Source organism: Drosophila subpulchrella, unplaced genomic scaffold (assembly GCF_014743375.2).
Source record: "Drosophila subpulchrella strain 33 F10 #4 breed RU33 unplaced genomic scaffold, RU_Dsub_v1.1 Primary Assembly Seq24, whole genome shotgun sequence".
NCBI lineage: Eukaryota > Metazoa > Arthropoda > Insecta > Diptera > Drosophilidae > Drosophila > Drosophila subpulchrella.
The window spans coordinates 42841-64719 of NW_023665550.1; the positions used below are offsets into that span (position 1 = coordinate 42841).

Here is a 21879-nt window from a genome sequence, read left to right on the forward strand (position 1 = left end):
TTTACTCGTAGAGTAAAAGGGTATACTAGATTCGTCGGAAAGTATGTAACAGGCAGAAGGAAGCTTTTCCGACCCCATAAAGTATATAAATTCTTGATAGGGTCGATCTAGCCATGTCCGTCTGTCCGTATGCACGCAGAGATCTCGGGAACCATAAGAGCTAGGCTATTGGGATTTGCCATGCAGATTTCTGAGCTTGCTTCTCAGCGCAAGTCTGAGGGTGGCATGCCCACTTTAACGCCCACAAGCCGCCCACAAACTTCAAAAAATCGTTAATATGAACGCAGATATCTCGGAAACTATCAAGTATAGGGAATTGGGATTACAGAAAAAAATAATTTTAACTTAAATGTATTAGTCTCGTCAGTACCTATCAATTGACCCAAAAAAAGTTTTCCACGCCCACTCTAACGCCCATAACGTTTAAACCTGTCTACCGCCCTCATAACCATATATTGAGATCGCGGATAGGTGGCGCATTTCAATCTCGCTTTGCTGCTTGCATATCTTCATTTCCCTTTGGATCCTTTAGCTGAGTAACGGGTATGTGATAGTCGAGGTACTCGACTATAGCGTTCTTCCTTGTTTGTGTTACGGTCCTAAAATTTTTTTGTCTTATACGATTGAGCTGAAAAACATTTGTCTTACAACTACTAGCTTAGCGGGAATAAAGCTAAAAATGGCTAGAATTTAAAGAGTCAGGCATTATACTATAGACAAGTGATTAAAAAAATACATTTAAGATCTAAACCCTTAACTTTGACATAATTGTTCTTACTAGAATCCCTGTAAAATTATGTGGGTCTTATTATAACGACTTAAAGTTAGAAGACAAATCTCTCACACCGATTTCACTTTTAAGTTTATGTAGGTATGGACAAAAGAAAATAAAAAGGCAATTTATTTTTAAAGTTCATTTAGGGCGTTAGAAATCGAAAACTAATTGCATTTTTTCGTTAGTTGGCATATTTTGGGAATCCTTAATCAATCTTCCAATGTTGGAACAATTCATAAAGCAGTTTACAATGGTATTTAAATTAAGCATTAAAATGTAAAGCTATTATAGTCATATATACTAAATTTCAATCATCCGAATGGTATTCATACAAAATATATAAAATTGACAATCGATAGTACTTGATGATCAATACAAACTTTTCAAGTAAATAATATGTTTTGAATATTTGTAATAATTACAGGTATATTTGTTGAAATAGTTTGACCAATAAATATAAAAGTTTCACAACACTGCCTAAGGGAATAACATAAACATCCTTACGTTGGTCAATACTGAATACTGATCAGATATTTTCGAGTTTTTACTATATAAACAGATGCTTTGCAGCTATAATTGTTACAAAATTCCACATTTTCAAAGTTTGTCGAAAAATAATATGAAACAAATTATAGCTTCGGTGTATTTTGACATATTATCTTATACTATTGGGAATATCATTTTTTGTATTTTTAAATTGAATAATTATAGCTGCAAGGGTATACAAACTTCGGCTTTAACTTCCTTTCTTGTTATAACCTCCTACGCTCGGAAAAAACATTTTTTAATTAGTTTTGAATTTTATTTTATCAAAATCGGACGACTATATCTTATAGCTGCCATAGGGACGATCGGAAAATTGGTGGGAAAATAATATGATACAAATCATAGCTTCGGTGTTAACTGCAAGGGTATACCAGCTTCGGCTTGCCGAAGTTATCTTGCTTTCTTGTTTTTTGGTCAATTTAATAATGGATTTGTATATGACAATATTCCGTCTTGTATGCTTGGTTTTAGTATTCCCTTTGCTTATTTTTATTCGGTTAGTACCGACATTTTCGTCCTCAAAATTTTAAATCTTAAAAAAGTTTGACCAAGATGTTGAGATTGGTAAATCGACTGAGTATGTCAAATCCCACGGCCAACAGGTGGCACCAGAAGCACCTCACCACGAAACCCGCCAAATCCTCTTTCTCCAAAGTGATGAAGCCTATGAAGGAGTTTAAGCAAAATCGGATTCCCAAGATCAGTGTGGTTGGGGCAGGACAGGTGGGCACGGCGATCTGTGCCATGCTTCTGCTCCGCAATCTCACCAAATATCTGGTCATCCTGGACATCAACTACGAGCTGGCCAAAGCGGAGGCCCTGGACTTCCAGCACGGCTCCGCCCTCCTGGGCGACGCTCGAGTGGTGCCCTCCGGCGATGGTTCCCACTCCAAGGACTCGGATCTGGTGATCATAACGGCGGGAGCCCGGCCGTCCGGCAAGGATCGCTCCCGACTGGCCGCGATGCACAAGACCGTCGAGATCCTTAAAGAGGCGGTGCCCAAATTGGTGCAACTGAGCCCCAAAGCGACCTTCATAGTCATCTCGAATCCCGCAGATGTAATGACCTACGCGGTCCAACGGATCGGCAAGCTACCCAAGCATCGCTGCTTCACAACCGGCTGTCATCTGGACTCGGTGCGGTTCCGCAACTTCATTGCCGGACGCCTCCAGGTGCCTCCATCTCAGGTTCAGGGTTACGTGATCGGGGAGCACGGCACCAGTGCGGTGCCAGTGTGGTCCTGCGTCTCCGTTGGCGGCATCCGGCTCACCGACGTTGTCAAGGATCTGGCCTGCGGCGATGACCCGGAGAATTGGTGGGAGGTCATCGAGCAGGTCACCACGTCCGGAATTGCCGTGGGCAAGACCAAAGGCTACACCAACTGGGCCATCGCCCTCACCTGTGCGGATGTCGTGGAGGCGATGTGCGGGGGAAAAGGCAAAATCGCCTCCGTCGGTACGGACATGAAGGGTATACAAGGCATCAAGGACAACATTGTACTATCCTTGCCCTGTTTGGTCCAATCGGGTGGCATTAGTCACGTGTTTGAGCTCCCCCTCACGGCTGTGGAGCAAAGCAAGCTTGAAGCCTCTGCCGAGGTCCTTCTGGAGGCCCAGTGCTCTCTGAAGATTTGAATCAGTACATCCAACATGTTTAGGCTTATAATCGTGCTGACTAACCGACCGCGGACGTCATAAAAACATAGAGAAACACACGGTAAAAACCACGCCCAAATCTCTAGTGGAAAGCAAGAGATGGAGAAAAAGGGAAGAGAGAGTGAATAGGCAAGCACTTTGCCCTTTCCACCTTCTGCTAGAGCAAGCGGGACGTAAATACTCTTGTGTTGCAGACAAGATATGTGTAAAAACCATTTAAAATTACTATTGTGCATTTCTGTGAGCCTGTGAATAGACATGAAATTTTGTAATTTTCCAAAAAAATTATGATTTATTTCTGTTCAAGTAGTGACAATTCTTACATTGGGACCCCAAGGTCTTGAGGATGGTCTTGAAAAAGGTCTTGAGGAAGGTCTCTTAAAGAAAATCGAAAGTCAAATGTCTCGGAATCGAATAGGTGAACAGCAAAAATGAGAAAGCAGATGATGAGCTCCAGCGAAGAAGTCTTGGGTCTCAAGACGTTTGGGGTTTTCATCGTGTTGAGCCTTGCCCAATTTTTGGAGCCAAGGTATACGACTGTAGCAGGCGCCCACGAGGCTCAGCAGCTATTAATGATCGCGTTCCGCTCCTCACATTTTTATTTCTACTTCCATTATAATTATTTTGGGAGCAGATGCGCCGAAGCGATTCCAGTGGCTGACCTAGGGTTGCGACACGCCAAGATTGTGCAGCATCCCATCTAATAACCACAAGTGTAGCCAAGTGTAACAGTTCACCAGGCGAGCAGAAGTTGAGCAGGTGGCTCACTCAAAAGTCGGAGATTTCCAACGCCTCGTTGCATTGCCTGGGAAAATGTTCCGCCACTATTTTGGGTTATTGTTGTAGTAGTGCAAAGACACGATCGCAATGGGCCACGCCCACGCCACTCGGGCCCTTTCCTATAATTTGTTTAAATAATGGAAATGGAAAATGTTTAGCTGTTTTTTTAGCTAATTGAAATTCACTAGGCGCACAGTGCGTGGTGAAAGTGAGCACACACAACCAGATTTACAGCCACCTGCCAGGGGATTTTCGGGGTTTTGGTGGATTTCTATTCGTTCATCAAGTATGGTTCCCTGTTGAAATGCTACAGTTTTTCCCCCAATATTGCAGTGACATATTTAGGGAGAGAACCGAGACCGCCGTGGAGCCCTGTAAATGTATGTTTGTTAGATTTGTTTGTTTTGGTTGTAAAAATCAGACTAGGTTACCAGACATTTAAGGTAGGGTGTTGAAGGCTATGAAATCTCTAAATATGTTGACCCTAAAATGGTGACCCTTTGTTTGCTGTTAGCCTATTGAAATGCTACAGTTTCGCATGTGTTTTCGGGGATGCGTGGGATGATCGTAGAACATGTGATGCTGTACATGGTGTGTTCTTTAATGTGGGATTCTCCCTAAGTATGTTCGCCTGCTGAATTGCTACACATTTGCATCTTCTGGTTTTTTTTTTTCTTCAAATTACATGATTATCTGCGCACCATCGGGTTTTCCCACGCTAATCCCCACACATGCCATCTTCTATTTTCGCTGTGCATCCGAGTGTGACCTTTGAACAGGCGAACAGCCATTGCTGCCTGCATCCGATGCATCCGAGTGCAACGTGAAGATTTTCTCCCACCTCCGAGGGCTTTGGGTTATATTTAACAAATGCATGCGAGTTTTGGGTTCGCTGCATTTTCGTTTCGGATGCTGGATGCAGTTTTCCACAGCACGATCTCCACCTACTATCAATTTTGTCAGCCTGTTTGGGCTGATCACGCTTCAGTGATCTTCTAAATGGGATTAGGGGAGATTATCTCTCTTTTGCCCAACGATTGAATGTATTTGGCTGGCTGTTTGATTTCCTGCTTACCTGTTCTATTGATCTATTTGGTCACGCTTCACTGATTTCTTCTGAAAGTGCCCTTTTGACCCTTAAAATGCCAATCCAAAAAATGTTCTGCTTAAGTTTCGTACCTGCTTTTGATGCTGGCCTGATCTCTTAATCCGTTTGGTCACAGCTGAATGCATTTCATGAAAAATTCCTACAGATTAGTAGTAGGACTCGGACACCCACACTGTATACTGGTTGCCTTCTTTAAAATATGGAAGCCCGTTCGAATGCTACAGTTCCGTGACTTTTAACCTTTTCTATGTTTCGGGGTTTACACCCTAGTAGATCAAGAAATGCAATATTTGATAAACTCCTTTTAAAATCGTTGTTGGCCTGATATTTTGAACCAGTTCGCTAAGCTTCACTGATTCTTGAGAGACGGTATGAGCGGCGGATCCAAAATTTGGTGGTGGGGGGTATAAAAAAATTTGTTTTGTAGAAATAAAAAATTTGGAATACAATACATATTACATATACTTCTTAATCCAAGTGGGGGATCTATACCCATATCCCCTATGCATCCGCTCATGGCCAGTATACATTTTTCTTAAGGACCAGTTTTCTCTCTTTTCACCTATTGATCTGAAGCCTGACTGTATATGCTTCTTATTTTGAAAGCCTGGTATTTCGGAACACATGGTTGCACTTCAGTGATTTTCACCCAATATGGGCAGCAGCAGGTAGCAGCTGCCCATATATCCCTGAAATATACATATAAACAAGGAAGAACGCTATAGTCGAGTACCTCGACTATCAGATACCCGTTACTCAGCTAAAGGGACCAAAGGGAAATGGAGATATGCAAGCAGCAAAGCGAGATTTAAGTGCGCCACCTACCGGCGGAAGACAGATTTAAGCATTGTGGGCGTTAGGGTAGGCGTGGCAAATTTTTTTTTGGATCAATCGATAGGTATTGACGAGACCAATACATTTCAGTTAAAATTTGTTATCTAGCATAAAAATTGTGGGCGCCACAGGCTTGGGCGGTTTGTGGGCGTTAGAGTGGGCGTGGCATATTCGCATAACAAACCTGCGCTGCGTACAAGGCTACGGAATCTAAATCTGAAATCCCAATACTCTATCTTTGATAGTTTCCGAGATATCCGCGTTCATATTTACGGTTTTTTGAAGTTTGTGGGCGGTTTGTGGGCGTTAAAGTGGGCGTGGCAAACTTTTTTTTAGGTCAATCGATAGGTATTGATGAGAACAATTCATTTCAGTTTAAATTTTTACTCTAGCATCAAAACTGTAGAAGCCACAGTTTTGGGCGGTTTGTGGGCGTTAGAGTGGGCGTGGCACTCTACTGAAATAAACTTGCGCTGCGTAAGAAGCTCAGGAATCTGCTCGCCAAATCTCAATAGCCTAGCTCTCATAGTTTCCAAGATCTCAGCGTTCATCCGGACAGACAGACGGACAGACGGACAGATGGACAGACGGACAGACGGACAGACGGACATGGCTAGATCGACTCGGCTAGTGATCCTGATCAAGAATATATATACTTTATGGGGTCGGAAACGCTTCCTTCTGCCTGTTACATACTTTCCGACGAATCTAGTATACCCTTTTACTCTACGAGTAACGGGTATAAATATAAAAAGGTATTTCTGTTTTCGAATGCTGTGAGCCTGTTGAAATGCTATAGTTTTAGGATGCTTCCTTTTACTTTCGGAAATAAAATCTTTGAGATTTAATGCTTCGTGATAAAAGGTGGTAGAACTGCAGAAATGTTATAGGCAAAGAGGTTTTAAATTATTCAGGATCAGGTTTTGAAAGTAACAACAATTGAATAATCTGCGGGTCGTTTTTGGGTTAGCACAGATTCCATCGATAAGGAGTTTTCGGGATAACTATTGCTTGTATGTTTATGTTATCCTGTTATATTTGTTGATCAAGGTCACGTATCATTGGGTTTTACCAAAAAAAAAATACTAAAATATGAATTTTGTTGAAGATGAAATTTAAGATGAAAACAAATTTACTTTTACTTAAACGCGTACATCTAAGATTTGTTTTCCCAAAAGACAAAACTTGTTCAACTGATTAACTTTTGCTGTTTACCACTTAATCTATTCCTTAAGTGCTTAGAAAATGTGGTAAAGGTCACAAAAGTGTAACATTTTAACAAGATCTCAGAAATATATGTAGTAACCATCTGCATAAGAATCTAAGTTGGACATCGTTGCAATAATGTGGGATATTAGGAAAAAATAATAGTGTTTGTAGAGAAAATGACGTGTGCCCAAAATCTAAATAAAGCAGGCAACCAGAATTTGAAACAAGGATCATAACGACGGAAATGTGTCTTGGAAAATGTCCAAACACGCCTTTTGGAAAAATCAGTAAAGCGAAACCATTTTAAGAATTAATCAGGTTAACATGATTTTCATATAGTGCCCGGAAAAATCCTTAACCTGCGAAAAATATTTTAGCCCACCAGCGGTCTTCTTCGGTGAACGGATTTTTATACCCGTTACCCGTTAGGGTATATTAGACTTGTCGCAAAGTATATAAAAAGTAGAAGGAAGCGTTTTCAAAAATGATGGTGTATCTGTTCTTTCAGCATCATTTTAAATGATTTTAGTTTCGATCTAATGTTTATACCAGCTACTTTTAGAGGGTATTCGTCAGAAAGTATGTAACTGGTAGAAGTATGCAAAGTACACATGTTCTGGATGAGGATCACTAGCCGAGACGATTTAGCCATGTCCGTCTTTAGCATGTTTCTGCGGGGGCCAAGCCCACTCTAACGTCTACAACACTAAAACCCGTCTAGCGATCACATATTTTTTTTTTAAATATTTTGTAAAAATTTAAATGAGATGTTGTGCTTATTGACAATACCTATCTACATGACACTAATTATTGAAGTAGGACCATCCATTAAAAAGTTATAACTAAACAATAATTAATAATTGGCAAATTCAAAAGAGTGCGAGAGAGGATATATATTTATGCAGTAAGTAGGCTGTTTACTGGACGCCACTTAGGTTTCACGCTATTTGGCGTGTTAGTGAACTCTCGTAAAATTCACAAAAACACATAATTTATAACCTTTTCTTCTTTGGTCAAACCCAATGAACCGTAACCTTGATCAACAAATATAACAGAATAACATAAACATAGATGCAGTAGATGTCCCGGAAAAATGCAAACCTACCTGCATGTTAATCAATTGTTATTACGTTCAAAACCTGATCTTGAAACTTAATAGATTTTTGTGTTCCAAATATAGAATTTCTTTGATTTTTTCTTTCTCATGGAGCATCATTATCTCAACGATTTAATTTCCGAAATTAAAAGGAATCATCCTAAAACTATAGCATTTCAACAGGCTCACAGCATACACTGGTCGGCATATGTATTTTGACAAAATAAAAGTTAAGTATACTCATAACTTGAATATACTTCTTGTAAACTATTGGCATCAATGGAAAGGTAATTTCAATGCCGTTTGAATGATACAATACATTTCTTTACCCATTCAGTACTTATTGAAAAGGACGAATTTGTGTAAATCAACTTTGAAATTAAAAAAAAAAACTTTTTTCCTCGTCTTGAAAACTTAAATTTTTTGATGCAAAAAGTTTCTTCAAACAAAAATAATAGTAACTGCAAAAAGAATTTTTCAAAAATCATTTTTCTTATATTTTTTTTGATTTTTTGAAGGTGACAATGTCGGAAAAAATTTGTATGAAAAAGACAAAAATATGGCTCAAATGCCTGTTTTTAAGCATTTTCAAAAATTCATAAAAAATATAAGCAAAATGATATTTGAAAAATTCTTTTTGCAGTTACTATTATTTTTGTTTGAAGAAACTTTTTGCATCAAAAAATTTAAGTTTTCAAGACGAGGAAAAAAGTTTTTTTTTAAAATTTCAAAGTTGATTTACACAAATTCGTCCTTTTCAATAAGTACTGAATGGGTAAAGAAATGTATTGTATCATTCAAACGGCATTGAAATTACCTTTCCATTGATGCCTATAGTTTACAAGAAGTATATTCAAGTTATGAGTATACTTAACTTTTATTTTGTCAAAATACTTATGCCGACCACTGTACAAAAACAGAAATACCTTTTTAGATTTTATATATTTTAAGGGTATGTGGGCAGCAGGTAGCATCCCAATTTTAGGATGAAAATCCCTGAAGCGCAACCATGTCGTCCAAAATACCAGGCTTCCAACATAAGAAGCATCTATACAATTAGTCCTAAGATCAATAGCCGAAAATAGCCCAAAACTGGTTCCTGAGAAAACAAGAAAGGATGCTAACTTCGCCAAGCCGAAGTTTATATATCCTTGCAGGTCGTTCCTATTAGAAAACTAAAAAGTTATAATATAAATGTTCAGATAATGTTCCATTTCAATATACTAGAGAATATGTTTTACCGAAAACAAAATATAACGGTTTTTGTATTATTTATTATTTATATCAATATTTTTTTATCCTTGCAGAGGGTTTAATGATTTCAGACAGTGAAGAAAAAACAGGGAAACAGGGAAAAACGGGAAAAACGTCGTGCTAAAATCAAGTACAAATAGCCTTGATTTAAGAACGATTTCATGCTGACCGTTTAAGAACGTTCGTGCTGAAAAAGTTCTCACATAGAGCACATTTTGGATTTAAATGTCTGTCAACTCAAAAAATTCCCAACTGTTTGTTCTGGAAGTGCTCGGTATTTAAGGTGCATAAAATACACAGTGTTAATGCCCGTGAGCGGCAAGTCGCAAGTAAACTTATAATATTAATTAAATTTATAATTTCAGTTTCCAATACTAATGTCTCTTACTAGAATATAATTAAAACCCAGACCGAAAGGTTCTGAAACTTAGTATTATCGGTCTAGAAAATTCGTTCTTGAAAGCTGCATTTTGTTCTCTGTGCTATTTTTCCATGCTTGGCCAAGTTTTGACACCGAAAATACTTGATACTTACTTGATTTTCTCTCTGAGTGTACATAACATTGTCCACTTTTTCAAAAAGAATACAAAGTGCTTTTTGGCCTTTAAAAACCCTACCCCTTACCCCTTAAACTCTAGCTTTTTAATTTCGAAATTATAATTGTATTACTTGATCAGGAAGGCAAAACTGTAACAAGCTGTTAGTAAGTTCAAAGTCACTCATGAATTGGAAAGGAGAGATGTTACTTTAGGAAAGATGCTACAGTAAAGATTATTCAAATAAATCTGCTTTATATTTATGCCAGCCTGCTTGTCTTTTATATTTTGGTTTCGCTTCTTTGATCTCCTTTCAGAAGAGACAGTTTTCATGGGAAACTCCACCAAAATTAGGTCGCACTTAGTAGACTCTTTTGTTAGGTGGGTGCAAATCTCCTGATGCGATCGTTGGTCTGACAGTCTTGCTAACCTGTTCCCTGGATACACACGAGTGCGCTTCAGTGATTTTTCCCATCATTGAGCGATGCTCCCTGCCTTCGGACTCTTTTCTTCTCCTGACTGTCCTCCTTAGGTTGCTGTGGACCTGTTCGAAAATTATGCATCGATGCGCATCAGTGGTAATCACGGCAACATAATAATGGGATGCTGCTGATGAGGTTGTTAATAAAGTGCCTCAGACACTCTCTGAGGTTTTAGCAAGATCACCTGGCGGCCAATTCTGTTCACCTGTTCGTTTACTACACTTTATGCATGCTTCGGCAGTTTTCTAATTATGATTTATGATCCCTGGGATTAGACAAACAATGGACGAGTTCCCAAGATGCTTTAGTTAGGTTGACCTTTGCTGACTGCCTCACGATCTGATTGCGGTTGAGCTCCAGGGCCCATGATCACCGCAAATCCCAGGCAGGCAAAACAGCCAAAGGCTTAAATCTGTATCATTTGATTGGGAGAACAGAACGGCAAAGCTGGGGCCTTCTATCTGTCTGCTCATCCAGGTAGACCAGGCACCCGAGTAGTCCCTTACTTCTGGCCTCAATTCCAGCAGCTGGGGATGCTGTTGCCCTGATCGTGAGGTTCGGCTTGATTGCACTTTAAACCGCAGGCGGTGGCCCGAGGCAAATGTTTGAGTTCGTGGAAGTCAACACAACAAAAGACCGTGTTTGATGGATGGGTTTTTGTTTGTTTTGCTAATTGATTTTGAACAGGATAGCAGAATGGGTGGGTAAGCAGTTGAAGATCCCTGAAAGCTGGTTTCCTCTTCCTTTAGAAACACTTTGCTTGCCCTTTCCTTAGCTCAAATTCATATAATTGGAAACGATAGCTTCCTGTTTATTTTAATACGGCGTGAAATTGGAACAGGCTTGCAGGGAATAAAGGCAAGTTCCCCGCTCTTCTCACTTGAGTGGTTCTTGGCCCAATAATGGCTATTGTAATTCGATGCGTGTCGAAGACTATTATGAGGGTCTTTGCCAGCCAGCAGTTCTTAGACCCTCTCGATTCATGCTTTCTGGTTTCGCTGTGAGCCTATTATAAAACATGAAATTATCGTGACAAACATCAGGGTTCATTAAGTCGACTAAACATATGTACCACACACCATGGATCGCTGCCGCGATCACGTTTCATGTCGATCCATTTAGAGAGTGTCCGGGGCGTGGTTTGCCGTTGGCCACTTGAGACCCTATAATTTTCCAGTTGATAATCTTGGCTGATGATCACTAATTGGCTGTCAAAGTGACAGGAACGCAGCGCAGCCTAGAAAGCAACTGGTGGAGTGAAGGACCGTTTCTTGACATTTCTTCGGGGTTGCAACACTGTGGCGCGTGCCGCACTTTCTTAAGGCCTTTGGACTCCTTTTGTGTGAAACTTGATGCTTGTAAATGTCTTGTGCCTGAACAGGCAAACAGAGGTTGAAGAACGGCGAGAAGATGTTTTCGGAACGGATGGTTCTTCGGCGTTTTGTCAGTTCCCTTATTGTTGGTGGTTGAAGTTGTATTTGATTTCGAGCTTGGAAGGGGAAAACTGATTGGAGGTTTGTGCGCAACTGAATTACCTAATGACGCGGTGGGTTTTTTCGGGGATTTTTTCCAAGACTTTAGGGAGCGTTTATATATATAAAACATATATGTTTTATTATACAACTTTAAAAAATGACTGCTTCTTGATAAATAATATCAAAATTGTGTCAATAAAATACAAAAATGAAAATACAACATCTGCTATGAAACATCGCGTGGTTTTTCAGAGGGCATTTCCGCCAGAAAGTCAACCGAACCAAAAGTTAAGATTGTTTTAAACATATTGCTTTGAGATTTTAGTTTCTAAGTAGATGGATCCCGCCCATACTTAGCAAAGTAAATTGTAGGAGAGGGAAGGGTATAGTGACAAACGATTCGTTTTTTGAATGTCACTTCTAAAATCTATATTTTTCACAAGTTTAGAAGCAAGAAAAGTTGAACATGTACAATTAAGGAATACAAATATACAGGTATAAAAAAATTGTCTTCCTCATTTCTGGGTTTAAATTGAACAAATTAAGTTGTTCAATTTCTTGTTCAAGAATCAACAAAAAATAATTGTTTTTATTAGTTATTTCCTGTAGAAAAAAAACGATATAATACAGAAAAATAATATAGTCTACATATAAATATTTAAAACAAAAATAAATCTTTATACCCTACAAAACTTTTGTCACGATACCCTACAAGATACTGTTGGAAATATGTACCAAGAACTGTAGCTAAATTTATTATAAATACTTGTATACACTTTTCTGACTTGATTTTCAACAAAACTTGCCTCTGGCACTGCTAAAACAGTTGAATAGGTTTCTTATTTGTCCTAGTCCTTTAAATTATCTTACGAAGAAATTAGGAAAATTCTTAATAATATTATTGTAAATACATTATGGCACTATACGAGAAATTGACTACAATTATTTGGAATGTTTGACGTGACATTACCTGTGAGATTTGAATAGTTTGTCACCTTACCCTACCCTCCCTTACATAATTTGATTATTTTTAATGTCAAGACCTATGAAAATCATCAATTTTAGTTTTTTCGTTTTCTGTTGTTATTTATCCTAACAGAACGCTAATTTGTGAAAAATTTGTATTCTGAGTGGCGCATCAACATGATAAACTATTTAATTAAAAGAAAAAGAACAATAAATTCGTGTCTACAGGCAAAGAAAACCACTTACCAAAACGGGAGAAAAAATGACGAAAGAGGAAAAGTTTCAAGATTCCATTAAAAAAACTGTTAAAAATTTCTGGGTCAAACCAAATCTTATTCATGTTGACATAATTAAACAATATAAATAAAGCTTATTTAAAAATTCCATTAGCCTTCGCTTAAAGCGACTGTTGATTAGATATTTGCACAAAACACTTCTATTTGTATCTCCAGCGAAAATGTCAAAACGAAAAATGGGAAAAATTTGACTTTATTATTGTTAGAATTAAAAACATTTTTTATTTTCATTTTTTACTCCCTTAAATGTGTACAAACGTCCCGAGCGACTCCGGGAAATCACCTTATTTTTCTCTGAACAGTTTTGTTCCAAGTGCTTTCACTATTTTAAGAAATTCTAAGATAACAATTTGTAATATTAGATAATAACTCTTTAGGGAGTCAGGTTTTTTTAAAATTATAATCCTTTTTAACCTTTGCCATAAAAGATTTTTTTTTAATTCATAAATATTTTTGCGTCCAAGCGTATCAATAATATTTCCGAGGAAAGTCTTGTCTTAATTCGCCTTACTTGTATCTTTACACAGTTTAAACTCAACCTTTACTCGCATTCTGTTTTCCTGGTCGACATCTTCGCTTGAGCATAAAAAGTTCTCACGATCATTCGGTCTTCACAGAGAACATTCATTCTTGTAACGGATAATGGGCAAGAATTTCCCACACGATGTTGACACAGCGAACCGCGACCAGCCGACAGACGTTAAAGCCCTCCGCAAACACACACCGAAAAAAAGAAATTCCACAGAGTCCACATCCGTTTAACGTAACGATCGAGGATCTCGTTAAGACCAACAACCACTGACAAGCAAGGGAGAGAGGAGTAGCCGTATCTGGAAAGTTTATGCAGCCATTCAAGTTTTCTGCGCTCCTGGTCCCTTTTCCAATGTTTCGACTCGGAGTTCTCACGCAAGCACATGCCAAACCGAAAAAGGGCGAGGGAGGGCGGCAGGGAAAACAATTAACAACTAATTTAAGCCTCTGCATATAATTTTAGTGAGCGAGAGGTCCCGAGGGAGATGCCTATCTGCAGGAGCTGTGGGAAAAAATACGTTACATTCCTTTTCTGCCGGCGGTTAGGCATTTATTCCCACGCGATCCTCAACTCTCGTTTTTGTTGGTTTTTGGGTTTTCGCTTTCATGTCGTACTCTGTATTTCCGAAGGGTATGGCTATGTTAGTTTTGTGTAAGACTCACATCATTTCCGAATAATTTGGAAATTTGGAAAATAACTTAACTATAAAATAAAGTAAACTGTTATTAAAAATAGTAACGTTTTTTTCGTTTTTGCTGTAGCTTAATAGAAAGATCACTGTTATATAAGATAAGCTCTTTCATTGGTTGAATTGTAAATTTAATGCAGGGACCGTACCGGATGTCACTTTTACAGATAAAATGTTATTAACGGGTATTTGTTTTTTAATAATAAAAGTTTAAAATAACTATTATTAAATTTGTTATTTTATTAAAAGTTATATTCGATTTTTTAAAAGTATTTTATCTTATCTTATAACTATCATAGTGCTAAGAACTTTTATAAAAAGTTTTATTTCTTCAAACTTAAAATAATAATCAATCAACTTTTTTAGATTATGTTGCGGATAAAAGTCTTTAAAAGAAATAAAAGTCCAAATCAAAACCAAATAAAAGTCTTTTCAAAATTCTTGTTACGTTTTCATCATACTTTTTTTTAACAATATACATTAATTATCCATGATATAAAGTCAATTGGATCTAAAATTATTTTTTTAGAGTATAAGGTCATTCTTTTGATTATGTCAGGATCAGCGGCAAAGCTAAATGTGAAAACTGGTACAATGCTACGTTAAATATTTTTAGGATAACACGTTTTTTTATAATAATAAAATGAGCTTAGTAAGTTTTTAATGATTTTTACTTAAAGCTTAAATTCCTTTTTTATAAAAAACACTTATGAAATCCATTTTCTTACAGGATATAGAGTACCAGGTATCCCATAGTCGATCACTCTAAATAAACGTTCTTTCTTGTTTTTTGTGGATCTTCGTTCACACGCTCTGTGCGTGAAAAAAACTGAGGTTCGAGAGATGGGAAAGGCAGGGATGCTGGCTCTCTTTGCTGATCGCCTGTTGCAAGATCAACAAAATTTGATTGAAATTCTCACGCTCTGGGCATGGAATTTTACCTGCCGCGAAAGGATTACGCCCACATTAACTGGAGGATCTTTGAAAAATCCTTAAAATGAAATCTTTGGAAATTTTTTTTTTAAATTGTTGTCTTAATGTTTGCTGAAAGCCGATTATAGGAGGTGACACTTTTAACCCTCATGGGTTTCAAATCCACCTTAAGATGTCTTTTCAGAGTCCTATTAATCTGCTGTTCTCCTAATGGAACGCAAGATGTTACAAGACGATTTCTTTTCTTATGGCTAGAAATCAACCCTCATTTATACACGGCATACTTGAGTAATCTTCACTCGTTCTGGGGTTGCTGTTTGCCTGGTGAGGCCAAGACATTGTTTTGAGATAGCCGAAATCACGAGGGTTGCTAACGTCTCCGAAATGGAAGGAGAAAGAGAAGAAATACCTTCTTGGAACTCATTAGTTTGGTGGTAGGTTGGCACCTCCTTACTATGTTCCTCACAGGTAAGAAGGCAGAAAACCCTGGAAAGGTGAGATCCGCTTTCTGGCCAAACTGTTTGCCTGTTAGCAATTTTAATTGAAACGAAGTTTGTTTTATCGAATTTGCATATAAAATAAGTTGGACAAACAGTGACTTCTAGAAGTATCCCACCCATCTGTTGCTCGCTGTTTCCCTGATACCAAAAACTAATTAATATTCCATATATATCATGCATTCTCACGCCTTCGGGGACTTGAAAACATAAAGGGCAATGAACTTAAATGAATCCTTAAAAAGATCAAAGATATCCTAAGGTTTCGCGTATCGTGTGACTCCTGGGAACGTTGAAATCTTTTCGTTGCCTTAAGGATGCTGCGTTCCTAGTAGAAATTGCCTAATTAAGCCAAGTTCGTTCTCACGCCTAGCCCAAAAAATTTCAGTATATATCAGGTAGAGTTAAAAAAACAAATAAATAAAAAACCAATCTCAAAAAACATTTTCAGGGACCGGAAACGGAAATGTTAAGATTATAAATGGATTTCCCGTTTAAGGAAAAACAATTTCGAGTGGTAACAAAAGGCGTATCCGGTTGTTAATAGCCCATTCCGATGGCATTTATCTTGCTTCCGTAATCCTGCAGGTGATCTCTCGCTGGCACATGCAATACTGTGAACTTCTAGCCATAATTAAGGATAAGGACTTTAACGCGTGTCAGGCCACTATCCATTTTTTCTGTTATCCTGTTAGATAATTCCTATTTTGAACCGCTACTTGTGGCTGTTTCCCACGACAACTTATCTTTGTTAATTTTCCCACGAAAATGTAGTCTGTGTGGAACGTGCTTTTCAAAGATTTCCGGTTCCTTATTTGTATATCCTTCATTGTTGATCTTTTCAGTTGTAATACTCTAATAGCAAAACTGTTGTCTCAAGTGCAACCAATGAACATTTCCGGTTGGTAATAATTATGTGCTCAGGAATAAACATCATTCAGTTATCCTGCAGGTGTTTCATTAACGGCACATGTTTTGTGGCCTGGGTTTTGACAATAATTGGGAATAATGCCTGGGAAGAGTGTAGGCAAACGTGCCCATTTTTTTGTTATCCTGGTAGATGATTCCTAGTTTTATCTACCATTTGAGACTGTTTGCCACGACAACTGCCTTAATTTTCTCATGGAAAATAATTCTCTGCACCACAAAAATGTTTCTCAGTTCATTTTTTGTTGGGTATCCATATTTAGGTAAAATTTCAATACCGACTCTTAGGATGAAAAGATTTAATTTCCTAAACAAGAAATGTAATTTTAAGTGTTATTTCCGGCTTCTAATAAATATTTTCCATTGAAATGCCTGCTAAATCCGAAATCCCACAGGTTATATTTTCATCTTTTGTCAATCATGAAGCGAAATGGTTCTCATTTTTTAAGACACGGGATTGGGTAGCACCTCGAGACACTTGTTGATTTTTCTATTAACCTGCTATAAAAATGTCACATTCCACCACCACTTGAGGTTACTTTCCACGACGACCAATCTTAGTCACTTTGAGATACCTTTGGTTCATACATTTTTCTTTGTTCTTATGATTTTCTCAATGATTTTCCTAGTTAATAAGACCAACGGCTTCTGAAATCCTGGTCGGTTTTCCACGAAGGATTTAATAATTTTCACACTTTATAAACGTCAACAGGTTTGCTTACATTGACCAAATATATTCATTTCTGCGTTGATCAACTCTCAAAAGTAAAACAAGACTCTTTGGGTCGCCCTATTTTCCCATGAAATAAGTAGAGGAAACCTTTAAAGACGATCCTGTCATTTACTTTGTTCGCCTGGTACATGAGTATTGTTTTTTTCTTGCTTAGACTATAACGAAACAATAGAAACACGTATTTTGTTAAATTCCCACGTGAAAAAAACATTTTTTCCCATGCATTAGTTTGCAGGAAAAGGATATTCGTGTGCACTGAGCCTTTTAAATGTTCCCAGGACTTGAGTGTAAGTACGACTCCTTTAAATAAAACTATTTTGAGGATCGTGTCAGTTTATTGTATTTGCCTGGTACAAGAGTACCATTTGCGTGTCAAAGTTCAAGAAATCTATTTTGTGTAATACCCATGCAACATGTTTGAGGAAGAAATTTCCAGGACTCTACATAGAAACATTCCTTGTGAAAACTCTTTGGAGTGTTCTGCTTCTTCATATGTTCGCCTGATACATAATTATTTTTCCTTGAATAGCCGTAATTTTCACCCGATCGGCAGATGATTTTTCACATGACTTTATAGTTTCTGCCACGAGACATCTGCATTTTCCCAAGACCCAAACACAGGTAAGAATCCCTTTTGGAAATCTATTAAAAGCGTTCTTCTGCTTTTATGTTCGCCTAGTACATGAATAATAATTGGTGACGCATAAGTTCTTATTTTCACACGTTCTCTGCACAAAAACCTTTTCATAAATCTGCTTAATTTTCCCACGCAACAAGTTGTAGAAAATGCATTATCGTGTTCTTCATTCCAGCTGAATTTTCCCAGGACTCAACATCCCTTCGGGAAAACTATTTAGAACGTGCTGCTGCTTTTGATGTTTGCCTGGTACGCGACTATTGATTCTTCTTAGTTAAGATGTATTTTTCACACGATAGGCAGATGAATTTTCCCACATCTGCTCGAACTGCATTGAAAGTGTATTGGAAAATCATTTTCTTTCCCATGGAACAGGTGGCAGGAAGAGTCGTATCACCGTGTGATGCGGTCCAGCTGCTTGTTCTCAGGACCCATTAGCAGGTATGATCTCTCATAGGAAAAAATCAGTGACACGAGCTACGATTTATGCTGTTTGCCTGGTAAAAATGCTTACATTGTGAACATCTGGTTTGGAAAATTCACACGATCGGAAAATGATTAAGGGACCAAAAGCAGATGAAAACGTTCACACAGCTGCTGCGGCACCATCTCAATAGATCTTGATTTTAAAAAGGACCGTTTTTTAAACAACAAAAGGGAGGTTCCCTTTTGCAATCAACAGGTTTCCTGGAATTGGGTGTCGCTTTTGTACCGTGCTGCATTTTCCGATGCATATTTCAAACCAAATCAACAGGTAGTGCTGTTATAAGAAAATTCAATGAATGTGTTAGTTTTTGCTGTGAGCCTGGTGTTAGATTTTTCCGCTGTAAAATATTTTTGGAAAATTCTCACGAACAGAACGGATTCGAGAATTACATTTTCCCACAGCTGCACCAGATGTCAAAACCAATTCTTTGTGCACGGTTTTTAAAGATTCTTTTTTTATGTGGGAGGTCTTTTCTTTGAAAAAATTGTAGCTGCACTTTTTTAAGACGCAAACAGGTAGAATTTGTAGATCCTCTTATTTTTCAGCTACAGATTTTTCTGAGAGCCTATTCCATGATTCTTCTGGGCTTCTAGTAGTTTTTAAAGTTCCCACGATCTTCAGAAGATTAAGGATCAGAGTCATATCCTTTCTTCTCATGTAGCAGGTCCTACCTACGTTTCTTTGAAGATTTTCCATTTTTCCTGCACATCCAGTTTTCATTTATGGCCTCCTAGTCAAAACTTTAACGAATTGGAAAACTATTTTTACATTTTCACACGATCACTGAATAAAGGATACCAAAAATTCTCACGCTGTTTTCCAGAGACATGCAATGACTACCTGCTTGTGAGCATTTTCCAAACATTTTCCGAAATCATCGACTTTCTTTTCTGCTGGCCTATTACAAATTTTCGAAGGTTTCCCAAGCATCTGGAATATTTCACACGGTCAGCCCGTGTCAAGAGATCGATGGTTCAGGACCCCCGATTTTCTTTAGCCTGTGCCGATCTTTGTTCTCACGCATCTGCCATCAAGATAATGAAATGCGAGAACAGAAAACGTTTTAAAGAAAACCCACACACAAAGCGATCCCTGGTTGTATGTGATTTCAAATTCGGGGAAATAGTTCTATGAATTTGGAGATTAAGGCGGTCTCTTTGAATGGCTTAAATTCTAAAGATGGTTCGTGCGGGTACCTGAGAATGGTAGAAACACTGTTTGTCATCTCACTTTGCGTGGGCCTAATGTAGCTATTCTGAATGTTTCTGGGCTCCTGTTGGATTAGTTGTCTTCGGGCTTAAAAGAGAAAGGAATCAAAACATCGGAGATCTTGGCATATTTATTGGTGCTCTCCAGCTAATTGACAACCATTCAACTCAGCAGGTGGTAGATCGAAATTCGTTATATACTCCTCCTAAACAATTGCGCTGTTTATTCAGCTGTCGTTTTTTTGTTTCGAACATCAACACGCTTCTTAAGTATATAAATAACGAAGACAATTATTTTTGTTCTTTAAAAGCATTCAATCTATCAATAAAAAAATGTTGTTCTTAAGAAATATTTATTTTTTTATTCGTCATTTAAATTGATTAAGCTACTAGATTTATATTTTTATTAAAAGATAGAACTTGCTCTTTTAGAAATTAGCACAGTTCATAAAAAGTACTCGATGGATACAAATTTGGATATCCTGGTATTAAAAAGTATGCTACACAAATAGTTGTAAAAACACACTTTTAGATTAAGTCTGCTTTTTATATAATCGGAATAAACATTTTTTTGTTGCATAGCCTAGTTGCAAAGCCTTTTAAGCTCTTTTAAAAATCAATCACGATTCTTATAAAGAAATAGACTCTATATACGAAGTATAATTTAAATTCAATCGTGTTAACATTTATCGGTTCAATCGGAACTCAACACAGTTTGTACTGTTTGTGACAAAGGTGAAAGGGTTTCGAATAGTATCATTTTGGGGATTGATCTCAGCCAGAGTTACATTTGCGACATTCGGGCACGAGGGCTTGTCAACGGAGCAGGTGATAGAGCCGCACACCAGTCTATTGGCAATGCAGGTGTCGATGAGTTGCAAGGCAACTTCCACTCTGGAGGTAATGGAGTACACCTGTCCAAAGGAGCACTGCCAGGAACTTCGCACACGGTTCTCGGCTGTACACTCGGAACTTTTAAGGTAGTTATTGAAGTTATTCTGGCTGGTCACCGTGTACTTATTAGCATCGCCAATCTATAAGTGCAAAATTCAGGTCAAAACTCAGGGATTTTCCAATTTGTATACTGTGTACTCACCACCTTGGTCACACAGAGCGTGTAGTTTAGCTGAGCAGTGGGATGAAGCTTTACGCATTGCGCCAGTCCGTTTTTCAAGTTATTTTTATAGTAACTGTTTAGTGTGTTGTAGGTACTCTCAGGGGAGTTTAAGACCCCATTGATGTTTTCCGCACAGTTGGTAATGGAGGTTCTGGCGGCGCTCACCGTTGGGATGGTGCCGCTATAGTTTTGAACGCACTGTTTGCTCCAGGAATCGATCAGGGTGATGGGATCCAGCTGCGCGGAGGCTTGTTCTAGTTTTAACTGCATCGAATCCGCCTGAACTGTTAGTGCCTCAATTCGCTTGTTGAAAAGAATCCTAAAGTTGGCCAATTGATCTTCCAGTTGCTTGATCTTCGCATCGTACTGTCGCTGGTTCTGCAGTATATAGAGGTCCATGGATTGGGAGACATTCGACGCCTGGCCCACCACCAAGCTCAAAAGAGCCAAACTGATTGCTACACCTAAAAAGCTCGGCATCTTGACTGTGAATCGAACAATTGGGGACGCTCTGTTTATATAGACTCTCCACTCGTTTTCTTATCACTCTGTACTTCCCCTACAAAAGCCATATCAGCTGCATTGTATTTTGCGGGCATTGAAATCCCCTCCTATATTTTATTGTCTTCCGTTATTTTTTAAATTAAAAAGTTGTTTACATAAGGATTGACGAGCTAGCACTTCGCAAGAATTTCTTAGGGTATCCTCTTATCATGGCTTTAGTATTTGCGCAAGGTTGAAAATAATTAATTTCGCACACTTGAAGCTCCAAAACAAGGTTATTTAGTGGAAACCCAATCTTTGGTAAATAAGCGAGTATTAAAAAGGGGAGTCCCAAAAGTTTACAACTACCTCATAAAGTTAAAGAACATTCTTTAAATTCTACCAGAAATGTAAATTCATATTATGGAAATCTAATAAATCAAAGCAATCGCACACAATTCTAAAAATTGCTAGCTTGAACTCTGAGTACCGTTTTTATCAACGGAATTTCTTAAGGGAATCCCATAGCTCAATATTAACATAATGATTGTAAATATTATCAGTTGCTGATGCGACTTGTAATAATAACCCTGTTTTCCCGTTCACCTCATAAAAGGCAATCTC

At 38.1% G+C, this 21879-nt stretch overlaps 2 protein-coding genes across 2 annotated transcripts; one reads left to right on the top strand and one right to left on the bottom strand.

The window, feature by feature from the left end:
- The first annotated feature begins 1792 nt into the window (after nt 1-1792).
- On the top strand, nt 1793-3229 carry LOC119559414 (L-lactate dehydrogenase B chain). Its single transcript, XM_037872508.1, has one exon. The coding sequence runs from the start codon at nt 1874-1876 to the stop codon at nt 2954-2956; it is 1083 nt and encodes a 360-aa protein (XP_037728436.1). The 5' UTR covers nt 1793-1873; the 3' UTR covers nt 2957-3229.
- Nucleotides 3230-20026: 16797 nt separating this feature from the next.
- LOC119559444 lies at nt 20027-21878 on the bottom strand. The gene is made up of 2 exons (XM_037872543.1): nt 20752-21878; nt 20027-20689 (listed from the first exon to the last, which is right to left on the bottom strand). The coding sequence occupies exons 1-2, from the start codon at nt 21250-21252 to the stop codon at nt 20342-20344; spliced, it is 849 nt and encodes a 282-aa protein (XP_037728471.1). The 5' UTR covers nt 21253-21878; the 3' UTR covers nt 20027-20341.
- Nucleotide 21879: the final 1 nt, after the last annotated feature.